General features: G+C 37.7%; 2 protein-coding genes across 2 annotated transcripts; both read left to right on the forward strand.

Annotated features, from left to right (window-relative positions):
• The first annotated feature begins 384 nt into the window (after nt 1-384).
• Nucleotides 385-18,319, forward strand: LOC133999360 (proteasome activator complex subunit 3-like). The gene is made up of 10 exons (XM_062438568.1): nt 385-502; nt 2,644-2,676; nt 2,786-2,848; nt 4,447-4,551; nt 6,629-6,680; nt 7,562-7,677; nt 8,762-8,830; nt 14,691-14,813; nt 14,938-15,024; nt 16,661-18,319. Exons 1-10 carry the CDS (start codon nt 461-463, stop codon nt 16,739-16,741), a joined length of 771 nt encoding a protein of 256 aa, XP_062294552.1. The 5' UTR covers nt 385-460; the 3' UTR covers nt 16,742-18,319.
• Nucleotides 18,320-20,885: 2,566 nt separating this feature from the next.
• LOC134000127 (membrane primary amine oxidase-like) lies at nt 20,886-23,924 on the forward strand. Its single transcript, XM_062439441.1, has 5 exons — nt 20,886-22,458; nt 22,567-22,685; nt 23,041-23,207; nt 23,418-23,550; nt 23,661-23,924. The coding sequence occupies exons 1-5, from the start codon at nt 20,886-20,888 to the stop codon at nt 23,922-23,924; spliced, it is 2,256 nt and encodes a 751-aa protein (XP_062295425.1).
• Nucleotides 23,925-24,925: the final 1,001 nt, after the last annotated feature.

Raw genomic sequence — 24,925 nt, forward strand, 5'->3', positions numbered from 1 at the left:
TCCTGCATATTTATGATAGCATTTTTTTCCCTAAATATTGAGAAAAGGACACTTAGTATTATTTTTAAATATTTCAATTGTTTGCTGTCATTTATCCTATTTTATTTTCCTTTTCCTTTACCGCTTGATGGATAATTTAATATGGCAATAAAATCGGCAAATAACTAACTAACTAACTAACTAATTAATTAAATAACTAAATGAATAAAGAGTCACACTACCAACTATAAAGGCTCGCTGGGTGTTCCTCACCGGCTTGTCTGGGTGAGCGGGTACTCCACGCCACGCCACGCCACGCTCCTCCCCCGGATTGGGAAAACAAACGTACCCCTTGCATTGCCGCGTTCACGTGTCGCTTTTTGATTACGTCGGTGAATAGGGGACGCGGTTTCGTGTGGCTCTAACAGAAGGAGGAAAGGTTCAAACTTTGCACTATTGTGACTTCTTCTCTTCCCACACCATGTCCTCCACTCTGAAGGTCCACAGCGAGCTCAAAGCCCAGGTGAGTGTGTGTGTGAGTGTGTGAGATGGACTGTCTGCTTCTTCTTCTCATCACTGCTGTCTCCAGCTCATACTTCTATTTTCATAACCGTTAACACCTCATGGGAGCTGCACGTGAGGCTTCAGCAGTGTGAGTTAGTCATATCAAGTGATATCTGACACATTTACAGTCTTTTTAGCATCAAATTCCCTCTTAGTGTTTCCCTGTTGAGCTGTGGTGGAAGTATAGTAACAAAAAGACTTTGGTACTAAAAACACTGTGACGTTGAAACATAGAAGATGAAGATTTGACTCATTTGGACGGCTGAGATCATTTAAAATCTCATCGGCTCTCTGAAAGGAAGAAACTCAGTTACCTGCAGGATTCAGGGGTGAAGATCACAATCAGTTTTAGTTTAATATTAGCTTCAGATCATCTTTTAAATACATGTTTACACAGAAGGATGACTGTGGATTTGTCCTCCATTACTTCCATTGTAAGAGTATTATGAAGAGATCTTCTAATGGTCAGTATGAACAGGAGGAATGATTACAGCAATCTACTTTTCAATTTGGATTTGGGCTCCTGACTGTTGATTTAAGAAACAGATGACACATTTCTGTCCTTTAAATCTAAACCATGATTGTGTTTGTCTATAAAACATTAGAGTAATTCACTAGTTTTTATACTGAGCACATGAACTCTGCTTCTTGTTGTTGTGTCATCTGTCACCCTTCCTGTTTATACTCATTACAGTCTATAATTACTCCACTGACTCATCTATCTCACAATGTAGAACAGTTGGATGGCCACCAGTACTCTGTAGTATGCTGTTGAAGTTACTATAACCAAGTCTTATTCGAGTCTTATTCACTGTAGTGGTGATTTGTCCTTAACCTGATAAGAACATATGATTTTTTTTAAAAAGTGAAGAAAATAAATCTCAATCAAACCAATCCACTGAGGCACCAAAGGAGTGAATCTTCTGTAAGGAAAAAAAGTCCATTGTCCAAGCAAGCATGAAGTTTACTGTGGTTTATTTTACCATTTTTTGCAAGCAAACAGACAAAGAACAATGGTGTCCGCTGCCTGCTATCTTCCCCTGGTAAAAAAAACCCATAAACCTACCATAAACCTGTCTATCTATAGAAATAGACTCACCTCTGTGTCTAAGCTGCCCAGTACCTTCAAAACAAAAGCATTAACCAATGGTCAAATTAACTAAAATAATACTTATATTATTTTCAAACTAATTCAGCTATATATTTCAAAATAAAACGGCAACAAAAAATGAATATATTAACATTGAATTATTAAATCTTATAATAACAACATATAGCTCCAACGTTCACTCATAGAAGTTGCTTGGTCAGCTCATGCAATGTATTCACTCATTTTAATGTTATAATATTTTATAGGTCTGGTCTCAGTTTAAGCTGGTATTAAATTCAGTCAAAAAGCTAAAATTCAGTTCCAGTGTCTCCAATGTGAATATTTTCAGGTTTCTTCAGTCCTCTATGACAGTAAACTGAATATATTGGTTTGGAATTACGCTTTGAGAAACATTTTTCACCATTTTCTCACATTTTGTAGACCAAATGACTTTTAACCGAGTAAATAATCAACAGATTAATCAAAATCTGTTAGTTGCAGCCATGATAAGCACTTTATCAATTGTTTATAATGTGCTGTAATTTAGTTAGGAGCACATTTTAAGTGTTTATTAATGTACAGTATTTGTCAAAGAATGATCATTTCTCCTATGAAGATATATTATTACAACTGTGTTTTAACATATCAGCATTTATTGTCTGTTTTTGCACCATGCCAGGAGTTATAGTTGTTAAGTTGTTGCTAAGGAGACGGATACAAAATGTTTTTATTTTTTCTGCTGCTCTTTTTTTGTGCTTTTTTTCTCTTCAGGGCTTACATATGGACAGAGACAACTTTATTGTATAGTTCTGATATGTCTTTTTTATTTATCCTGAATATTTCCTGCTGTCCTTAGTCTTCTGTGATAGTTATCTTGCGTTTACAGAAACTGTGACAGGAGTTTTTCACTATTTTCCATTTTATAGACCAAACTCTCCCATAAAATGAAGAGTATAGAGCTAAAATGTTGAATTATTAATGAATAAAATACCTTATCTATCTGTTCACAGGTGGAGACATTCAGGGCTCAGATCACCAGTGAGGTGAGTATCTGACACAATACTGCCTAGCTAACGTATTGACAAATAATAATGTTCTCTCAGCTTTAGTTCACTTTATGCTTCATGTCAATGTTGTGTTGTTTTATCACAGGCTGAGCACCTGGTCGCCAGCGTTTTCCCTCAAAAACTACTGGAGCTGGATAACTTTGTGAAGGTAAGTGACCAGGAAGACTCACAAATACATTAAAGGTAAAGTTCAACAATTAGAATAGAAAAGAATAGAATGGATCTTTATTGTCATTGTACATTATACAACGAAATTGAGATGCAACCCCTTATTAGTGCAAATCGATGAAAAGTGCAAAGATATAAACATTAATACTAGGATAAAATTTATATATATATATATATATAAAGCATAAATACCAAGCACACACCTCACATACAACATGTCTTTAAAATAATTGCACAGTCCCAGCATGTCATTCAAGTTATTGCAAAGTCAACCAGATTATTTCACAGTCAGACACATTTTTCAAGCCTTCACTGCATTCAGAGAAACTATTGCTCTCAGGTAAAAACTGTTCTTGAACCTGGGAAATATGCTTGGTTTGGTTATATTCAAGACAAGAGTTGAGATGAATTAGGTGAATTTATGGCGCTTTTCCACTATATACTTTTCTAGCACTACTCGGTTTGGTTCCAGAACAGACCTTTTCCATTACTATAGTTAGTAACGTGGGCGGGGTCGTCATAGCATGGCTGCACGAAACTGCCGTGACTTCGTTTTATACGCGACACAAAACACATAAACAATGGAGGACATTGAGGCAGTGGTGTACTTGCTGCTGTATGAGGCTTTCTGTCTCACACAAAGCAAGAAAATTGAGCCGTATGGCTGTAACTATGGTTGTAACGCTGTTACCGGTATTTAAAAATGCCGGGTTTGATTCTTATGTGGGACGGCTCATGACTCTTCCAGAGACTCTCTGACCAATAAGTGGCCGACAGTCTGTTGACGTCACATTTAGTAACCTCACCAGAGCAGGTACTAAAAAAGTACCAGGTACCAGGTACTATCCCTAGTGGAAACGCAAAAAAAACCGAGTCGAGTCGTGCTGAACTGTGTAGTGGAAAAGCGCCATTAGTTTTCTTGAGACAGAGCCAGGCTAGCTGTTTCTAGTCTGTAATGCTAACGAAATGCTGTCTTCAGTTAACTCTCTGCAAGAAAGCAAATAAGTGTTTTCCTGTTCCTTTAAGTAAAAGCATTTGAACATCAACTCTTATACATCATTATTTTCCTCATAAGAACATTTTTATTTGTTTTTTTTTACATTTTTATATTATTTAGGCTAGCTGTTTCCCTCTGTTTCTTGTCTATAATGCTAAGCTAACAAAATGCTGTTTTCAGCTAACTCTCCACCAGAAAGCAAATAAATGTATTCTTGATCATTTAAGTAAAAGCATTTGGACATGAATTCTTAGACATAATTATTTACCTCATAAGAACATTTTTATTTTTTAGATTTTTATATTATTTAGGCTAGCTGTTTCTAGTCTGTAATGCTAAGCTAAGTTAAGTGAAATGCTGTCTTCAGCTAAGTCTCCACCAGAAAGCAAAGGAGTGTATTCCTATTCCAAGGAAAAGCAAAATCATTATTTCCCACATCTTTTTAGATATTTATATTATTAAAGTAGCTGTCTCAAATGTGTTTATTTTCAGGGCTATGTAATATATGTTTTTTTTTTTTATTGGGGTTTTTTGTACTCAAGTTTATTTTCAACTTCTTCTTCTGCGTGTTCTGTATCCAGGAGCCCATTCTCAACGTGGCCGACCTGAGAGAAATCCATTCAGAGGTCATGATCAAAGTCCCCGAGCCCATCGTCTTCAACAACAGTCACGATGGTGTGGACACGGTGAGTCCACTGTGATCATGTGACATTCACACAAACACTACAGCAGCAAATATTCAATCAATCAAACTTTATTTATGCAGCACTTTTCATACAGGTTAATGTAGTTCAAAGTGCTTCTCAGTTGATTGACAAGCTGAATAAGACCGAATGGAAGTGTAGACCAAGAACAACATAATTACAAAATGTAAAAATAAATATACAGTTGACTAATATAGTCGACCAAAGACTAGGTCAAAAAGGAAAGAAGAAAAAACAAAAACAGATTAATAAAATCATAAGAAGATAAAATATATATATAATGATGATGATAATAATAATAAAAATAACATAAAATAAAGTGGAAATACATTTTTAAAACACCAAAACAAATAAAGTAAAAATAGAATAAAATAAATAAGAAAATAAAAATGAGAGAAAACAGGAGGAAAAAACAGGTTAAAATAGAATAAAAAGACAAAACAAATGTAAAATGAAATAAAATAAAGTTTGATAAAAACTAGGTTAAAAAGAGATAAAAAAAAAAAAAAAAACAGACAAATACAATCAATAAGAAGATACAACTATAGATTAATAATAACATATAGTAAAATAACATTTTAAAACATCAAGACAAATACAAATAGAATAAAATTAATAAGAGAAAATAAAAATAAAGGATAAGAGAAAAGATTTATCAGAAGCTATTTTAAAAAGAAACATAAAGGTATAATAAAAATGTAAAAATAAATGATAATAAGAGATTCATAAAATGGAATAGATAAATTGTAAAATATAATAAAGTGAGTGAAAGCAGAACTGTAAATTGGGTTATCAAAAGGAAAATATAGTTAAAAATAATAAGAGAATATGGGTTGTGTAATCCATAGATGAGAAAATAAAGACTGCAGTAACAGGCAGGAGGCTGATTTCAACATTAAACCTGCTCCTGTGGACAGAGGCGCCACCCTGTCGTGAAAACAAAACACACAGCCTAAACTCTGTAAATATTAAAGAAAATATTACAGAAAATATCATAGAACACATTTGCTTCAAGTATAAAACACACTGATAATTGTGATACGATGGCACAGTCATGTTGTGTGTGTGAAACTGCAGCTGAACACTGACTCACTGCCAGGCTGAACCACTGACATGTGAGTTATATAACATGACACACTTTTAATCAGCTGGTGATTAATACAGAACATATAAACTCCACAGAGACGTCATCATCACATACATACAGCAGGTGAAACAGGAGCTCCACTCACACACTGTAACTGGGCTGTAAACTAATTATATCATTCAATTTCCATTACAAACTGTCCCATTGAGAATAAAAGAATACAAGTGTTATTTATATCGGCCTATTACATAATCACACTGCAGCATGGATTGATATTTCTGGCTTTGAATTGATCTTTATTTTATTAGCTTTACTACTTGAACTATCCTTTTTATTCTATTTTTATTTCCTGATTGTTTTCTGCTTATTATGTCTGCTTTTACTTCATCACATTTCCTCTTAGTTGTTTTATCATTTTATTTGCTTCTTATCTTTGTTTTTCTTTTAATACCCCTCCTCACAGTTCTGGTTTTTACCCATTTATTTAATACTGAATTTATTTTATTATATTTTTATTCATCTTTTATTATCTTTTTTAAAATTTGGTTATTCTGAATTTTTACATTTTGATCCTACATCTGGCCTTTCCTCACTGCAGATTCATGAATGTTATGATAGCGTTCCCTCACTTCATTTATTTTATTTTATTATATTTTATTTAGTTTAATTACTCAGTGAACAGCAGTCGATGTGTGACGTCAGGATAACTGGAGACTATTTACACACTGTCTCTCATAAAGTGTGTGAGCAGACTTTCTTCATGTTCCTCTTTCTACACACAATGATTTCCTCTTCATTCAGTGTTGACCCGGGTCACTTTTTAAAGTATGAGATCAGGCCAAAGAGTCAGTGACCAAAATTTTGGCCTGATGATGGCGCTAGTTGAACAAGTTAGTTGGGGGACAAAATTTCATGTCAGTTCATCCAGTAGTTGTCAGACTTCACAGTGTTTCTTCTGTTTGTGCACTGCAGAATACCAAGAAGAGGAAACTAGAAGATGGAGTAGCTGATGGGAACTGCCAAGGTAAAAAAAATAAAAAAAATAATTTCAAAAGACTCTCTCTTATATGCTCCCAATTGTCATGATGATAATTGAATTTGTTTGCTTAGTTTTGCTATAAAAATGTCTCCTTTTTCCCATTTGTGTCAGTGGTATCCGATCAGTGACAAATAAATGTTGGCAAGATGTTCAATTCAAAAATATCTTTAAAATAGTTTTAAAAGCAGCATCAGGTTTGTTAAAATGTACATTTAGTATTTTTGTTGGTTTTATGTCATTTGAAATGACATTTGCACCATTTTTTACCAAAAGTAAGACTGAATGCTCCTGAAAATGTCAAATGGTGTAACCACAAAATAAGGTTAAATATTCAATATTTTATCCACCTACAGTGGACTTATGTAAATAATGACTTCATTTTAAAACATCCAAAACATTTTGGAGTATTTCTAAATTTAAATAGCATTTTGTCAATATAGAGCAGGACATATACTAAAAACAATTTGTCATGTTTTGCCAAATTAATTGTAAAATGTGTTTTAAAAAAACCCATAGTGTTACGTTGCAAAGGTGAATTATATTTATTCCACATTTTAGTTCACATTTATTTTCCTGTATATAATCAGATTTTTATGAAAAAATACTGCTTACACCAATTTGACACTGGGTTGCATCATCTAATTGACCCATATATAATACAATAATATAATACAAGTCAACTGTAGAGCATGAGAGCTGAGTGAACATTGAGTTCATCCACACATCATATAAATCATCATGTGTAACACCTGAAATAATGAAGCAAATGTCTTTTGAGCCTTTTTAGAATAAGCAAAACTGCAGTAAATAGTGAGTACTCTGTGATGAGAGGGGACTCTTTGTGAGCTGAGTCTGTTTGATTCCAGGTGGAACCAACACACAGGTGAAGCCAGAGGGGATGCTGACATGTAACACCAAGCTGGCGGATCTGATCGAACGAGTCAAACCAGAGATCAGGTCGCTGATTGAGAAGTGTAACACCGTAAGTCTTTCTCTACACACACACACACACACACACACACGCACACACACGCAGTCCAAGGAAGGTAATTAATTTATTCACAGGATACTGATGTTCAAATATGACTCTTTCACTTTGACACCTGTAGTTTGGTTCATTAGGTTTCATGTTGACTTATTAGAAAATAACCAAGAGGAGGAAACATGATGTCACATGATTTGACAGCTAGTGTATTAATTGGACAGTTTCTGTGATGTCATGTGGTATCTTTAGCACATTAGCACTTTGTGGATCAACAGAGGAAAACACATTTTCAACGCTAACCTGTTTGATTGAATTCAAAAGCTGAAATACTATGAAATCATCAGATGATTATGGGAACTGTCAAGGAAGCAACTCATCTGTCTCTGTATGTGAGATGATTTAGTAACCACACAGAGCTGCAATAATAAGTCCATTCATCTATTAGTCATGGACAGAAAATCAATCCTTTTTAACTCTAACACAACTATTTTGATGACTCATGAATGATTTTGAGTCATTCTATGATCTTAAATGGAATCCCTTTTACTACTAATAATAAAATGTATTTATAGAGAAGGGATGTAGCTCAAAGTGCTTTACAGGAAAAAATTAAAAAAAACTATTTCATAAAATAACAGCAGATAAATAATAAAATTAAAGACAATAGACAATTAGTCAGAATTAAACATTTAGTAAACATTTTTTTTTTTTTTTTTCAAGTGAATGAAATATGTTTCTGTAAAAAGAAGCAATTCTAAAAAAATACTTGGAGCCAATGAAGTGAAGCTAAAATCCGAGTAATATGCTCAATCTTCATGTTTTGGTTAAAAGTCTAGCAGCACAAATTTGAATGAGTTGTAGTTTTTCAAGTGACTGCTGTGGAAGTCATTGCTGTGGTTCAGTTTATTACAAATACAATCATTCTTTGGGTTGTGGACTGCTGATCAGGACAAAACAAGACATTTGACTGCAACTAATGATTATTTATCATTATTGATTTATCTGTCAGTTAGCAGTTTAGCCATTTAACATTAACACATACTTAAGATTCTGTCATTAACATGTTTCTACATTTTGTCAGGTTAAGATGTGGGTCCAGCTGCTCATCCCGAGAATCGAAGACGGAAACAACTTTGGAGTCTCCATACAGGTCAGACTTAAGATCACTTCATCCAGAGCACCCTGTTTTAGACGATGGGTAAAAAGATCAAAGTTATTACAGTTCATCCTTTGGGGACCATGAATGTGTCAACTAAATTTCATAACAATCCATCCAATAGTTGTTGAGATATGTTAGTAAAGAACTTCATGTTGGCACTAGATGAAAAGTCGAGGATCATCAGAGTCAGACCACATGGGGACCAGTCCCATCCAGGGACCATGAATGTTTGAACCAAACTGTTTGTCAATCCAGCAAGCATAAGACCTGCTGGTGGCACTATAAGAAAAGTCTGAGGATCATTAAAGTCTGTAGAATTGAAAATCCATGAGGGATCTTCAGTGTCTTTTGTAAATATTATGGCTTTGAATAGTTGTGGAAACATGTCAAAAGACTCAGTAGGGTTTATCCTCTGGATCATGAATTTCTGTGCAAAATGTTACAGCAAACCATTAAAAATGAATAGTTGTCGAGATGTTGACGTCAGATAACTGATTTAAAATGGTCAAGCATTGGATTTCATTCAAGAGTAAGGACACACCGGACTGTGCAGAGATATGTGTCTTTCCAGATGTCTGTATTCAATTGCTAATGAGCCTTCAATGAGTGACTTTGAGTAAGTAAATCAGACGTACAGCCAAAAAAAACTCCCTTTTAACAGGAAGAAACCGTAAGCAGAACCAGGCTCTAGATGGGCGACCATCTGCCTTGACCAGTTGGGGTTGTAGTTAATTTCCTTTGGACAGTTACCCGAACTAGTTAAAATAAACATCTCTATTTTTCTTGTACTTGGTACCAAATGTTCTAATTGTTCCAGGAAACATTCAAGACATTACCAAGCAAAGGGTGAAATACCCATGACTTAGGCTCAGGAGGTAGATTGGATTGTCCACTAATCTTAAGATCATTCAGCAGTTTGATTCCCGGCTCCTCCAGTCCACATGTCTATGTGTCCATGGGCAAGATACTTAACCCCAAATTGCTCCCGATGGCTGCACAAATGGTGTATGAATGTGTGTGTGAATGGATGAATGTGTAAAAGTGCTTTGAGTGGTCAAAAAGACTAGAAAAGCTCCATATAAGTATATATAAGTATAGTCCATTTTCCATTTGCAGTTTACTCTACATCAGGGCCACACGCAGCCCAATTTGATCTCAACTGGGCCGGACCAGTAAAACCATTGCTTAGATATAGACATATAGATAAATATGAAATACATAATAAAACTCTCCAATAATGAAGATCTATTTATAAATTCTTTATAAAATCTATTCATAAATTTGTCCACAGGATGATCAGAAGCCTGGATTGTGAATGATGAGTAAAATAAGAGAGAATAGCATTAGAGGTGCACTTTATTTCAAAATGGGAATTACTTTTCTGTAATTTTGCAAAGTCATCCAGTGGGCTAGATCGGACCCCTTGGCGGGCCGGTTCTGGCCCCCGGGCCGTATGTTTGACACCCCTGCTCTACATGCTACAGAAGTACACAGGTGGTGGAAATCCATGTATTACAAAGGGTCATTGGAGGTTATCTAGAATTCATAGAGCCATAGTTACATTTGAAAGTGTCATTTGGTTTTGTCATGTGAGAAGAGACACAGAGCCTGAGACAGACAGTTGTTGAGTCACATATGATCAAAGCGTTCTGTGAGAATATTTCTATAACAGACACAACTAAAGTAGCAGTTTTACTATCAACCCTTTTTTTTAACAGGCTGTTTCGGACCAGTTCAAGTCTCAAGTCAGCTCATCACTAACAGACTCATCTCTCATTGGCTCCTCTCACCAGCATTAAGTCCTCTGTGTTTTAATACTTAGGATGCTGGAACTTTTTTGCAGTTCCTGTGTTTGACTGTAGGGGGCAGCACTGACATGCTACACAACAGCAGCTCAGCGGATAACAGAGCAGTCAGATGATTCTTATTAAAATATGTGTTGTCAGGGGAAAGGGTCAGAGTGCTTCCCAGCTTACACTGATGCGTTAATCAGATATCACTAACTATTCCCAGTCAACTGTAACCCACTGCTTTAAATACTGTATATAATAAACCCAAAGTAACCACTGAGGCAATGAACCACATTTCGAGGGGAAGTCGAGTCATTTTCTCAAAATTCAAAATAAAAGCTGGAATAATATGATATGTTTCAATTTGAGGTCCATGTAGGGTGCCTTTAAATAAAATGACCAAGTGATGTCTAGACCTGCTTTATGTGAAAAGTGCAGTGATTTGGTGCGATATATATTTATATATATTATTATATTATTATAATGAATCAAATTGAATGTTATAGTTCATACTTATACTTCATAAATACACACACATTATCTAACAGCTATGCTCATTTTAACTTTCAGGATAAGATACAAGTTGTAAAATATATGATGAGTTTTTAAAATAAATATATAAATAAATATATTCATAGTTATAGGTTTATCTTGACAACAATACAATGTCAATTAAGTGATGCTTAAGTCATTATACTACTCTATATGATAAATGTAACACTATTAATGGTTCCTAGTGAGTACTTGAAGGTTACTTTTGATACTTTAAGTATATTTTGTTGTTAATACTTACACTACTTTGACTTCAATTTTGAAGGTAAGACTTATACTTGTAATACAGTGAGGGCCTGTTTTACTAAGATCCCAAATAAAGGGCACTAAATTGCTTGTGCAGTGCAATAGATTGCCCGTTTAGTTTGTGTGCATTTTGGAGGTGATCTACTAAGAATAACTGCGTAAATGAAATGACGAGCAGAAAGCCGCAAGCACAAAATGAAATGTGATCAGGTTCTAGTGGAAGAGGTTAACTAATATATTGAGTTATAACAGAAACAAATATTACCAGAAACACCCACATATGGGAGAGTATTAGTGACAAAGTCAATGCTGTTAGTAAAACCAAAAATATTCCACTCCAAAAATATTAACACATGTGGAAAAAACCTGTACTGTGTGTATTCTGTCATTGTGTCTGCATCCCCCCCCCCTAACCCTAACCCTAACCCTAACCCCCCCCCACAGTAACAGAAGTCATCAGTGCTCAGTGCGCAGCAGGTTAATACCTGCCCTTCAAGCTAGGGATATTTACTTAAAAATGTAATATTGGGAAGTATCGTATCGGTTTCTACAAACGATGTTTGTTCTGTAGGCTTCAGCATTTCCGAGCCTGCATGAACGCAGCATGGGACGTTTACCAGCGCGCGCTTGATGATGTATAACAACAACAACACGCTAGACTCGTGGGTCTCTAACCGTGGCTAACAAAGTTGCATGCCCGGTGCATGACGTTATGTATGTGGTTTGGAACTATGTCCTACGGATAGTAAATTTGCAATTTGCAATTACTGCAAAGCAGCATAATAAATATGGCAGTGCTATATTGGCACTTTTTTTCCATAACTTAAATTGAAGTTGTTCTCTTATTTTGCACAGACAGTGTTTACATGTGGAAAGCCATGTTTGCATTAATGTATACATCAAGTGGGGCATCACAATAAAATTAGGCATAATGTGTTAATTCCACAATAGGACATATGTTATGTTGTTGCCTCGGTGTTGGGAGATATCAGAATCGTAAATTAAGAGTTGGACAATATCGGAATATCGGATATCGGCAGAAAAGCCAATATCGAGTATCCCTACTTCAAACCTATTATTTATAGACGCAGTTAGCGTCAGCAAAATTACCTTCAGGTTTGGTAAATCAAAATGCGCGTGCTAAATAACATATTTACATTTTCTCCTCCCTGTATTTTGCACACTGGGGTTGAAACGCCTCATATGACATTCATTACGGTAAACGTACTAAATGGACAGCGCGTACTAGCTTGCACATTTGAAAGACGCAAACCTCAGTGTGCAGCGTTAGTAGATCAGCTTGCACATTGTTTTGCAAGTGATGTCAAGTTTGCAAATTTTTACACACGCAAACCTTTAGTCAATCAGGCACTAAGTATGGGATTGATACTTTAATGAAAAATCCCAATTCTTTTGGACTTACTGACAGCAAGAAAAATCACCTTACACACACAAGAAAGAGAGAGTAAGAATCATTCGTCCAGTTTTTAATCTCATCTCACATTTCAGCTTTGTGCTCATGAAACACTTGCTGAGCTTTCACACTGAAATCCATGCCTCTGGCTTAGTATTAGTACCACATTTTTAAGAGGAGACATGTTCTGCAGAAATTCCATCCTGTGTCTGTACAAGTTAAAGTCAGCCTTTAGAGATTCAGGTCCAGTTTGAGCCACATTGTTACATTGGAGTGCAGTAAAAACACATTAAACACTTTTCTTTTGGCCTGAAATTTTCCCCAAAGCAAACCAGAATATACAAAACTGGAAACATTTTACAACTTTTTTTTAAAAATTTGCAGCTGATAGACATTTTTGTACAAACTGTAGATAGAGTTCTGGGTTCAGTTTGACTGGTATTTATTTAAAAATCACCTTTCAAAAATGTTACTAAGATTAATTGAAATCATGATGGCTTGTTTTTTTTTTCTCTATGAAACAAGTAGTGTAAAACCTAAAGAATGCACCGTCTCTGCAAGCTTCATGAAGCTGCATAATCACCCATTTATTAAAATAACCACCACTAATGAGTTATTTATGAAAGAAAGACCGATCGATTAGAGCAGGGGTCGGCAACTTTGGGCACATGTGGCCACAGCTTGCCCTCCCACCCACATTTCCTGTGTCCTGCACACACTTCCCACTGAGGGCCTGGGTTCAGATGTGGTAACTGATGGCAACGCCGTCAGCTCAGAGCATCATGGACAGAAGAGTTTGGGTTTTGTTTTTCAAAAGGACCGTGTAGGGCTGGGCAATTAATCGAAAAATAATGGAAACCGACATTTAGAAACTCTAATCGACTCATGTCAATTAATCGTGGTGTTCACTGTTGCCATGACAGCAAAGGTTGCATATCTTTAAGGAATTTGAAAACTTGTCTCCAGTGATCATTTGAACCCAAACCATGATCTTTACATAGTTCTAATCAAGTAAACTAGACATTAACCACAGCGTCACACCTTAAAACATCATTATTTTACCTCATGTGTGAGGGCAGCAGTGTAAAATACAAAACTAAAGAAACTGTGAAAATACAACATTGTTCATCAAGGGAGGAGATAATCGTTCATTCATCGTAATCGAGGTTAAAAGTTCAATTAATCGTGATTTCCTCCCAATGCAATATGTTTTAAATGAGTTACTGAAAGCAGTGTTTTGAACATGGGATACATCACTTCTTAGCCCTTGTTGTGAATAACGGGCAAATATCTTTAAAATGTTCTTGCATGTGGCCGATATGGATGTTTTTGTATTTTGTGTCATAATTTAACTTGAGGTTTTAACTTGATTATGGCACACACATAAACAAGAAAATAAAAAACTGGCACTCCATGTCAAAAAGGTTGCCTACCCCTGGATTAGAGGCTAATTATGAGCGGATACTGTGAATAATGAGAATATGAACATCATATCATCATCATTATATCAGTGGTATAAAATGATCTTCAAATGACAATAATATCGTTCATCGCGATTATTACTGAGACAATATATCGTCCAACAAAAGTTATTAGTTATTGTGACAGGCCTATTTGGGACTTTGTCAAATTTCGAAGGAGCATCTGAAAGACCCCCCCCCCCCCCCACACACACACACACACACACATTTTATACAAAGTTTGCCCACTCTTCGAGTATTTGAACCAGCTGTAACTACAACCCAACCACAACATACTCACACATCAGTTACAAATGTCACTAGACAGAGTCCGTTGTGTGTGTGTGAAGAAATCTCGGTTTAATGTTTGCTCCTGTTTGTCTCCACAGGAAGAGACGGTGGCAGAGCTGAGGACAGTGGAGTCAGAGGCTGCGTCTTACTTGGACCAGATATCCAGATATTACATCACTAGAGCCAAGCTGGTCTCTAAAATCATCAAGTACCCTCACGTGGTGGGTTGTGTGTGTGTGTGTGTGTGTGTGTGTGTGTGTGTGTGTGTGTGTGTGTGTGTGTGTTCTGTGAGGAAACATGCCTGGCTATGTTGATGATTAACCGTCTTCCCTCTCCACTGTGCAGGAGGACTACAGGAAGACGGTATCAGAGATTGATGAAAAGGAGTACATCAGTCTGAAGATCATTGTTTCAGAGCTCAGGAATCAATATGTGAGTGTTGTATAGAACTAGGACACAGTTTGTCTTTTTTTACTTTTAGAACCTGAACTCAACGTAATGTTTTCTGGTTTCTTTAGTCCTCTGACAGTAAACTGAATATCTGAATGTCATCTTGGACTTTGGAAAACAGAAGAATATTTTTCACCATTTTCTGGCATTTTCTGGACCAAATAAACATAATCAATTCATTGAGAAAATGAATAACAGATGAATCAGTAATAAAAATCTTCAGTCGCAGCCGTAGTTGTGTGACCATTAGCTAAACATAATAATTCTATTGCCCTGACCCATTTAGCTCAATCCATCAACACTCTGGTATTGATACAGTCATCTAGAGATTAGATATGAGGTAATTTAAGTGGTATATTAAGTGTTTACAGGAAGAATGTTATAAACACCACACCCGCCAGATGGACTGAAAAACATTAGTCAGCTGTGTGCCAAGTAGCAAAAGTGTGATTTCATCTGACCAGCAAAGGTCTTTTCCATTAAAGTCACTACAAAACAGGTCAAATCAAAGAGGAGCAGTAGCAGTCCCACTCAGTGCGTCCACTGATAGCATTAATATATATAACAGTAATAGCACTAAATACAACTAGCAATGCACCAATCTGAGCCATCTGATACTAACCTCAGTATGCTGATCAGCCTATATGAAGCTGTAGCTTCACCAAATCATCTACAAATGTATGACGTAACATTCTGTCTGATTTGCTTTTTGTGGCAGTTTAGTTTAGTTTAATTTAGTTTGCAAAAGTTCATAATATAGAGTGCAGGGAGAGGCAGAAAACCCTTATTTAAAGCCTCCACCTGGAAAATGTTAAAATTACACAATATTGCAGAAAATAATGACTTCATAGAACAAAACAAATAATTGCAATATATATACACACACAATTAAAAAAAATAAATACAGAAAAATGAGAGCAATTGTGTGTGCACATGTGTGTGTGTGCATGTTGTCTGCTAGGAGGACTTTGGCCTTAGCATCTGAATAGCTATTCCATAACTTTGTACCCCTAAATCTTGAAGAAAGCTTTTTCTCCCCATGCTAGTTGATCACTTTAATAGCTTCCCCAGTTGCCGTAGCAACCTTCAAGCATGTGAAATCACCTTAATATATTTCCATTCACACAGATGACATACATATGGAGCAGCTGTTACCAACTTTTTTTTGTCTGTGACAGTACAGTAAACAGATCTGATGCTTTATTTGGTTGAAAAAAGGGAAAATATTTAGCTCATATAATCTGATTATTATCTGAGAGATGAAACAGCCTCACAGACCTTTTAACTTTAAATAGTAAATTCAGATGTGTAGTGGTTCCTCCAAGTTATAACTGATACCCCCTCTTGTGTAGATATAGGTTACATCTGAAATCAGACCTTTTAAGATTTTCCTCATTTTTTAATATGTAACATGTTACTGAATACATATATTGCTGTTTTTAATTCTTTGAAATTAATATTTTTATATTTAGTAAATAAATCATGACATGGTCTTATTTTGAGCACACATGGGCTTAAATGGAGTCACAGTACTAATTAATCTCATGTCAGACTTTTGACTTTATTCATCAAATTTCAAACAGCACTGTTCTAATCATAACATCTCTGTTGTTTTCAGGTGACTCTTCATGATATGATCCTGAAGAACATTGAGAAGATTAAGAAACCAAGAAGCTTCAACTCTGAAGCTCTTTATTAACCCCCCCCCCCCCTCCACACACACACACATACACACACACACACACACACACACACACAAAATATCGAAAAGTTAAAAAAAGTACTGACACTGTGTTCACATTAAGTATTGACATGAATGATCTGAACTGTGTAAAACCACCCCTATAGTGGGCTAGAGCAAACAATACAAACATTAAGCATACACACACACACACACACACACACACACACACACACACACACACACACACACACACACACACACACACACACACACACACACACCTACACACACACACACATACAGCATCTAAACCAGCTGTGGTTGGGATGCTCGTCCATTTCTTGGTTTTGGCCTTACTCTGCAGACATGGTCCCTGACACGTAACTCTCAGTTCTGGCTCCGCAGTGCTCTGGGATCTGACCTCAGACTCTTTTCTCATCAGTATGTGGAGTAAAAAATAAAGCGACTTCATCTTCAGTCTCACATCTGCCACTCTGCTGGGACAGAAGCTCAGGAGTCTCCCGCTGCTTTCTTTTCCTGTCTCCCGGCTGCTTTATCTGAAGTCTTGATCTTCTGGATGCTGTGACCCCTACACATTTACCATCTGTCCCTCTGCTCCTCCCTCCCTCCTCCCCAGGGAATGTGCCTTTGGTTGTTTTTCGGGAGTTTTGGGGCCACACCACAGATGTGGAAGAAAAAAAGGGATTTTTCTAAATGCAACTCGATCCTTCCCCCCCATTGGAGAGATAGCCTTGCTCAGAAAACAGCTGTTGTGTTGCTGACTTACAGAGATACAACTGTACAGTTTGTCAAGACACACCTTAATTTGTCAAGGATTATTCTCGAAATCTCATGTTTCCTTCTCTCTTTTTGTTTGTCTTGTGCTCGCCGCATCTTTCCTGACAATCGGAGATATTGTTTTACATTTTTTACCTGCCCTCCTTCTCCAGGGAGGCGTGGCACAGAACATCTTGTGCAGGTGGACGCAGAGCACGATGAAACTCAAGCCCTGAGAGGTTGAATGTGAGACTCTGCTGCTGGGAACACTGTGCCACACTGCTGTCTGTCAGTACAGACAGTTTCACAGAGGATTTGGACTAATATAAGACTTGCTGGATGTCCGTCTCTAGTGATCAAGCAGGCTTGAACTGGAGCTCAATACAAAATGTAGGACTGTTATGATCATGTAATCAGATTTTTTTTTTTTTTAAATATACACACTTATGTTTTCATAGGGTTCACACAGCTGTTTTATTTTGAAGTTTTTAAAGCTATTGAAGTGCTAAATAAACAACAATCTGTGCATGTATATCAATTAAAACAAAATTAAGTTGGAACTAATTTCAACCAACATGTATTTAATTGGAATAAATTGGAATGCTTATACAATCTGTGCCTCAGTGTGCAGGTAAATTTCGCCAGGTGAAACTGACTGTGCTGCCTCCATTTGCCCCAATGTGAGTGACGTGTTTTAACACACAGCTGTACAGTTTCATGTACATACAAAGTTTTGTTTTTTTTTTGCAATATTTTCATTTGTATGAACTGCATTTTAAATAAAGATCTGTCTTAATGCATGTGTGTATGACAGTTTCCAACATGTGAGAATTGTTTTTTTACACTTGTTACTGATCTTGTCTCTTTACCCAACAGCTGATTTTCAGTCACTGATAGATTTATGTTGTAATATTATTTAATTTTTCTCAATATTAAGATGAGTATCAGCCAGTTGACACACGTTATCTCAAACTTGCAACCTTTCAGTCAAATCTGAACACACGGACGTCATAACCGACCGTTCTTACTGGAATTAATTATTTCCAGTGAGTCAGTATGTGATATCCATGTGTGGATAAACATCCATAAGTTTGCTTAAAAATCACTGAAAAAGGAGCTTAACCTTTGTGTCGTCCTCCCGGGTCAAATTGACCCCGTCTGTTTTGACTGTTCTTTCTTTCCTTCTTTCTTTCTTTCTTTCTTTCTTTCTGTGTTTCTTTCTTTCTTTCTTTCTTTCTTTCTTTCTTTCTTTCTTTCTTTCTTTCCTTCTTTCCTTCCTTCTTCCTTCCTTCCACCCTCCCTCCTTCTTACCTTCCCTCATTCCTTCCTTCCTTTCTCCCTCCCTCCTTCCTTTCCTTCCTCCATTCCTTTCTCCCTCCCTCCTTCCTTCCTTCTTTCCTCAGTCCTTCCTTCCTCCCTTCCTTCTTTCCTTTCATCCCTCCTTTCCTTCCTTCCCTCCCTCCTTTCTTTCCTCCCCCCACCTTCCTCCCTTCCTTCTTTCCTCTGTCCTTCTTTCCTTCCTCCCTTCCTTTCTCCCTCCCTCCTTCCTTCCTTCTTTCCTCAGTCCTTCCTTCATCCCTTCCTTCTTTCCTTTCCTCCCTCCTTTCCTTCCTTCCCTCCTTCCTCCCTCCTTTCCTTCCTTCTTCCATCCTCCCTTCCGTCCTCCCTCCCTCCTTTCCTTTCTTCTTCCTCCCTTCCTTCCTTGACTCGAGGACAACAGGAGGGTTAAAGATAGGGTAGGTAGGTAGGTAGGTAGGGTAACTTTATTGATACCCCTAGGGAGAAATTCAAAATTGATATAAGTGTTCTACAATAAATATACAATATATTCATACTACATGTTTTATGAATTTTTAGAATAATAATTTGTGTCCAATATGTTTCAATGAAAGGCTTAATTACCTAATAAGCAGTAGGATGTAGTGACAGGGTGTTACAGCAAACAGTAGCAGTGTCTACTATCCAGTTCTGGATGACTCTGACCTGTTAAGTCAGAGGTTTTTAACATCAGTGAAAATCTGCATACTCTTGGACTACTTTATGGTCCATGACACCTCTGTGATAAAACTGTCAATGTCAATCTGAACACAATTTAAATACATTTTTTTATAAAGCCTTTAAAGGACAGTACCAGATGAACCTACTGTAAGGACACTTTTCTAACTCCAACTTCTTGACCCTGACAATTTGACTACACTAAACGTTGTGAGAAATATACAGTATGTATGATGTGACAAAAATAGGGTTAATAAGGTAAAAAACAAATGACCACAAACTTATTGCCATACAGTCCTGGGGAGTTTGGGTCCCCAGGACTGATACCTTCTTTTCCCTGTTGGTAATCCAGTGTTGTTTAGTGGGAAGTTATTAACCCTTTCTTTATTAGAATCATTATTTTACATAATAAAACTATTAATTCTACAATAATCTAGGGACTTGTATATTTAGAAACAAGTGATGCTTGTAAATTACCTTTTGTATTTTAATGCAGGAATTGTGATGACGTCACCGTTGACAATATTGTTTCACATTACCCTTTTGAACTTTTTTATGCCATTTTATGATTTGGAACCATCCTACTGTTAAAGTTAATGATCATACATCCGTTTAATAGATCTTTATCACAGCATTATGTCACAGCAGTTGAAGACCTAGCATTGTTCAGACCCCAGTTGTAAATCCAAGAGCTAAATGCTGCTCATGAAGATGTTAATATTCCAGTGTTTAGCAGTAAATATGTATTTTGGTTGCTCTCTTTGTAAAGCGTGTAAGCATGATGATCACTTTTAACCAGGACTACCCGTAACTGGTTTGCTTTTCTATTTCTCAGAAAATAGTTAGTCTGTGGCAACTGATCACCGTGTCTCCTCATCTGCTCGGCTGATGTGGTGTACCCCAGGGTTCAATCCGAGGTCCTATTCTTTTCTTCCTTTACATGCTCCCCCTTGGTTTCCTGATGTATGTGGATTTCTTATCACGCTCCACCTTGCAAGTCTCCCTAACAGCTATCAAGGACTGGATGTCAAATAACTTCCTCCAACTTAACCTTAACAAAAAAGTTCTCATCTTAGGCCCTAAAAGCATCTCCGAGAAAATACAGCAGTGTATAGTTCCTGTTAAAAGCAAAAAAAAGTTTTTTGAAAGGCACTTTGTAAACACAGTGTTGCCCTCAAATGCATGCTGGTTCTTACAGTTGCTGCCCCATTGATAAGCAACTGATAGGTAACTGTCTTGATATGGCTCAACTCCCAACACACTTCAAAGTGCAGCAATGGGTTGTAAAAGCAGTGTTTGATGTCAGTGGCCTCTCCCTTTTATAGAGGTTTCTTAAACTGCCACCCTATCTTCTCCTCAACTATACCAGTTGCACATCGGTGGAGAAATGGTCTCTAAGACTGTTTGCACTGTTCTCAAATGCCTTCTGGTTCTTACAGTTGTTGCCTCATTGATAGGCAACTGTGTCCTGATATGGCTCAACACCCAGGGCACTCCAAAGTGCCCTGCTCAACAGGTAAATCCATTCCAATCTGCAGTGCACAATGAACGCAGTGATGTCTTTGCTGACCTCTCGGCGACGGAGTTTTATAAGGTACGTGACTACATGTGGAAGATCCCAGGGATGAACATCAAATTACACCCGGCAACACCTCCTTCAGCTAACTACCTGTATTCGATCGAACTCTCCCTGCCAAAGAAAAAGGATGTTTTGCACTATCTTGATACCAACGGGCCGAAACCAGCAAGAGAGGCGACAGTTGTGGTTTTTCATGGCACTGAGAACAACATAAAGGAATATGTCGTGGGTCCTCTCCCCAACCCAACCTACCACCGTGATGTTACCTTTGAGAGGTATAAAATGGACATCCCTTTGACTGCACGTCCTATATATACTGGGGAGTACCTTCTTATAGAAAAGTTCCTGCATGATGTGCTTAAACCAGTAAGCACACTGCTGAAAGACAGTTTTGGTATACATTTCTCAACAGAACAAGTTTACTATGACACCATGCCTAAGGGTGTTAAGTCAGGGGAAAGACAGTCATGGTTTGCATTTTGTCGAAATGAGGAGGGCTTCTACATCCACCCAGTAGGCTTTGAAATCTTATTTGACCACCAAAGCACCAATGCTAGTTTTTGGCGTGTGATGAAAGTGCTTTATAACGGCCAGTACTTTAACAGCATACAAGAACTGAAGGACAACTATGAGGCAGGAACTGTGAGTAAAGTTACCTACAAACCTCTGCCAAACTATGCATCACTCAAACCTAAGCAGAAACCCACAGGTATTGGACCTCAGCAGTTTTACGTACAAGGCAAGCGATTTAGTGTCAGGAACAACCACGTCGTCTACCTTGATTGGAGCTTTGCCTTTGGACTGAGTCAACTAAGAGGCATGAGAGCTTTTGACATCCGCTTTAAAGGGGAGAGGATCATCTATGAGCTAAGTGTTCAAGAAGCCATGTCAGTCTATGCGTCTGTCACCCCAAATCTTATGCTCACCAAGTTCCTTGATGGCAGCTTGGGAATTGGTCGGTGTGCCTATGAGTTGGTCCGGGGAGTTGACTGTCCTTATTCTGCCACCTACATAGACACTTTACACTTAATGGACACTGGTGTTCCACGGAAACTCAGAAACTCAATTTGCATCTTTGAGCATGACATGGGCCAACCTCTAAGGAGGCACTTCTCAGAATTCATCTACAGCAGTTATGGAGGACTAGCAAACAGTGCCTTAGTGTTCAGAACAATCACAGCTATAGGGAATTATGACTACGTGTGGGATTTCATCTTCTATCAGAGCGGCTCAGTCGAGGCCAAAGTGATGGCCACCGGCTACATCGCCTCTTCCTTCATGGTAAACGGCAGTTATCCATTCGGTCACCAAGTGGCAGAAAATGTCACAGGAAATGTCCACACCCATTTTATCAACTTCAAAGTGGATGTCGATGTTTTAGGTGAGTCTGAGTTGTGTGTGTGTGTGTGTGGATATAGATATATATTATACAGGCACTACAATTACTCAGAATTGCAAAAAATAAAGTGAAAACATGTCCCCCCTCCAGGATTGAAGAACGTATTCCAGACCAAAGACATGGAGTTTGTGAATGTCTCGCTGCCCTGGATGCCGGAACACTATGCCATGATCCCTAAGATAGTGGAGAAACAACTTCGAACAGAACAAGTGCAGTGTTTCATTTATTGCTACATAGCTGGAAACAAAGCTCCAGTCCAGTAATTTAGTCAGTACAGGAAACAAATGTTTGTATTTAAGTAAAATGTATCCTTCCCACAATTTAATTTGCATTCAGTTAAGTTAAATGCGTTTTCATTAATGCTATTGCACAAACACACAAAAATCGATCTAATATTTAGAGAAGATCACTGTTAAACTTAACTTAAAAACAGTAAATCAGGGGGGGATTAACTGTAGTCAACCTCCCACAAATTATGGTAAGATATTAGACTGTAATTTGTCACTGTCACCCATATGATCATTCTCCCAAAATATGTCTTATACTGTACTTATCTTTACACAGGAGGCAGCTCTGCGTCATGATGTCAAGACTCCTCGATATCTCCACATTGCCAGTAACCAGACCAACCGTTGGGGCCACCAGCGCTCCTACAGGCTGCAGGTGTACAGCTTCAATGGGGATCACCTTCCAGAGAACCAGGCTGAAGAGAGGGCCATGTCCTGGGCCAGGTGAGAAGCCATGCTCCCTGTGAAGGGACGAAAGACCAGAAACCAGAAGCTCGACAATTTATCTCAAACTGAGTTTCATCAACAACTAATTAATGCATTCAACTTCATGCATACCACTGTTTACAGGGGCTTTAGTGTGTAAACAGCATCTCATCAACATTGCTTAGTCCTTTCCTCTGCATGTAATCTCACTTAATCTCAATCCCCCAGGTATAAGGTTGCTATTACTAAGCAGAAGGACTTGGAGGAGAGCTGCGGCAGTCTGTATAATCAGCATGAAATCTGGAATCCAGCTGTAGACTTTAGCAAGTTCATTGAGGACAATGAAAGTATTGAAAATGAGGTGTGTATGTGGGACAGAGTTTGGTTTGAAACATTCCTAAAAAGTACAAATTCAATACAATTTAACTATTATATTCTGTCTTTATCCTTTTTTTTCTTAATTTGTCCCAGGACCTGGTTGCCTGGGTGACTGCAGGCTTCCTCCACATCCCTCATGCTGAGGACATCCCTAACACAGTGACTGTGGGCAATGGTGGTGGGGTCCTGCTGCGACCCCACAACTACTTTGATGAGGACCCATCCATCCACTCTGTCGATGGCGTGTACTTTAGCCCAGGCAGTGAGCAAAGCTGTGACTACAACAGGGTGGCCTGCCTTGATCATGACACCTGCACCCCCGAGCTGGAACCCTTCACCTACCAAGGCTTTCAGTAGGGTTAGGGTTAGAAAGGCGAGTTTGTGACTGGAAGGTTGTCAGTTAAATCCCCAGACCAGCAGGATAAAAGCCTAGGGAAAGTGAAAAAGCAGTGCTTGCCCTTCCCTCATTACCACCATTGAAGTGCCCTTAATCAAGGTCCTTAACCCCTACCCTTACAGTGGAGCTGCTCTGTGGCTTGCAGATCAGACTGTTGTTGTACAGGTCAGCTTCCAGTTGTAAATGTGTGTAACTGTGTGAGTGTTCCTACAAAAGGGAGGCTTCCTCTCAGTGTAACTTAACTAAATAAAGGTTCAAAAAAGTCACAAGCATGAGGACTTTGACTGTGATTTTTTGCTTGTTTATTTCTATTGCTTGTATTTAAAAATTACAGTAAGAATACATTTGATAAAAATATCCGTAGTCCAGGACTGTCTTTAGCCATGCTGGTGACATAGCTCTAGGTTAGGCAATGCCAGTCTGTTGGTTGGTCCACCATCTTGGTCCAGACTGAAATATCTCCTTTTTCATCTAGCACCATCATCAGGACAACATTTTAATTTGCCTAATACTTATCAGTCTCAGGTGGATTAGGGTTAGGGTTAGGGTACTTTGTGTAGAGTTTTGTGCTAATGAGCAAATGTTAGCATGCTGACATACAATCTTTGGGCTAAAAAAAAATCTCTTCTGAAAATAGGCTAGATTACTGAATATACTGCCTATTGGATTAGTTCTGACGTTAAGTGAAGTGTGTCCAGAAGTGTGTCGAGTAAAAAATTCCCCCCCAGATAAGTGGTGACACACTGACTTGCACTATACTGAGCAAATGGTTATGATATAGTTACTGATCAGAGTGAACTGGTTGAAACTTAGTCTGTGTAATTAAGAGTGTGATAGCATACTAGTAGATTATTTCCATTTCTTAACACAATTTATTAGTGTTTCTTTTGACTAATAGAGCAAATAGGTCGGATGGTGATCTCACTGACAAATTAAACACATTCAAGAATTCAAAGGTGGC

The sequence above is a fragment of the Scomber scombrus genome, chromosome 18 (genome assembly GCF_963691925.1).
Source record: "Scomber scombrus chromosome 18, fScoSco1.1, whole genome shotgun sequence".
Taxonomy (NCBI): domain Eukaryota; kingdom Metazoa; phylum Chordata; class Actinopteri; order Scombriformes; family Scombridae; genus Scomber; species Scomber scombrus.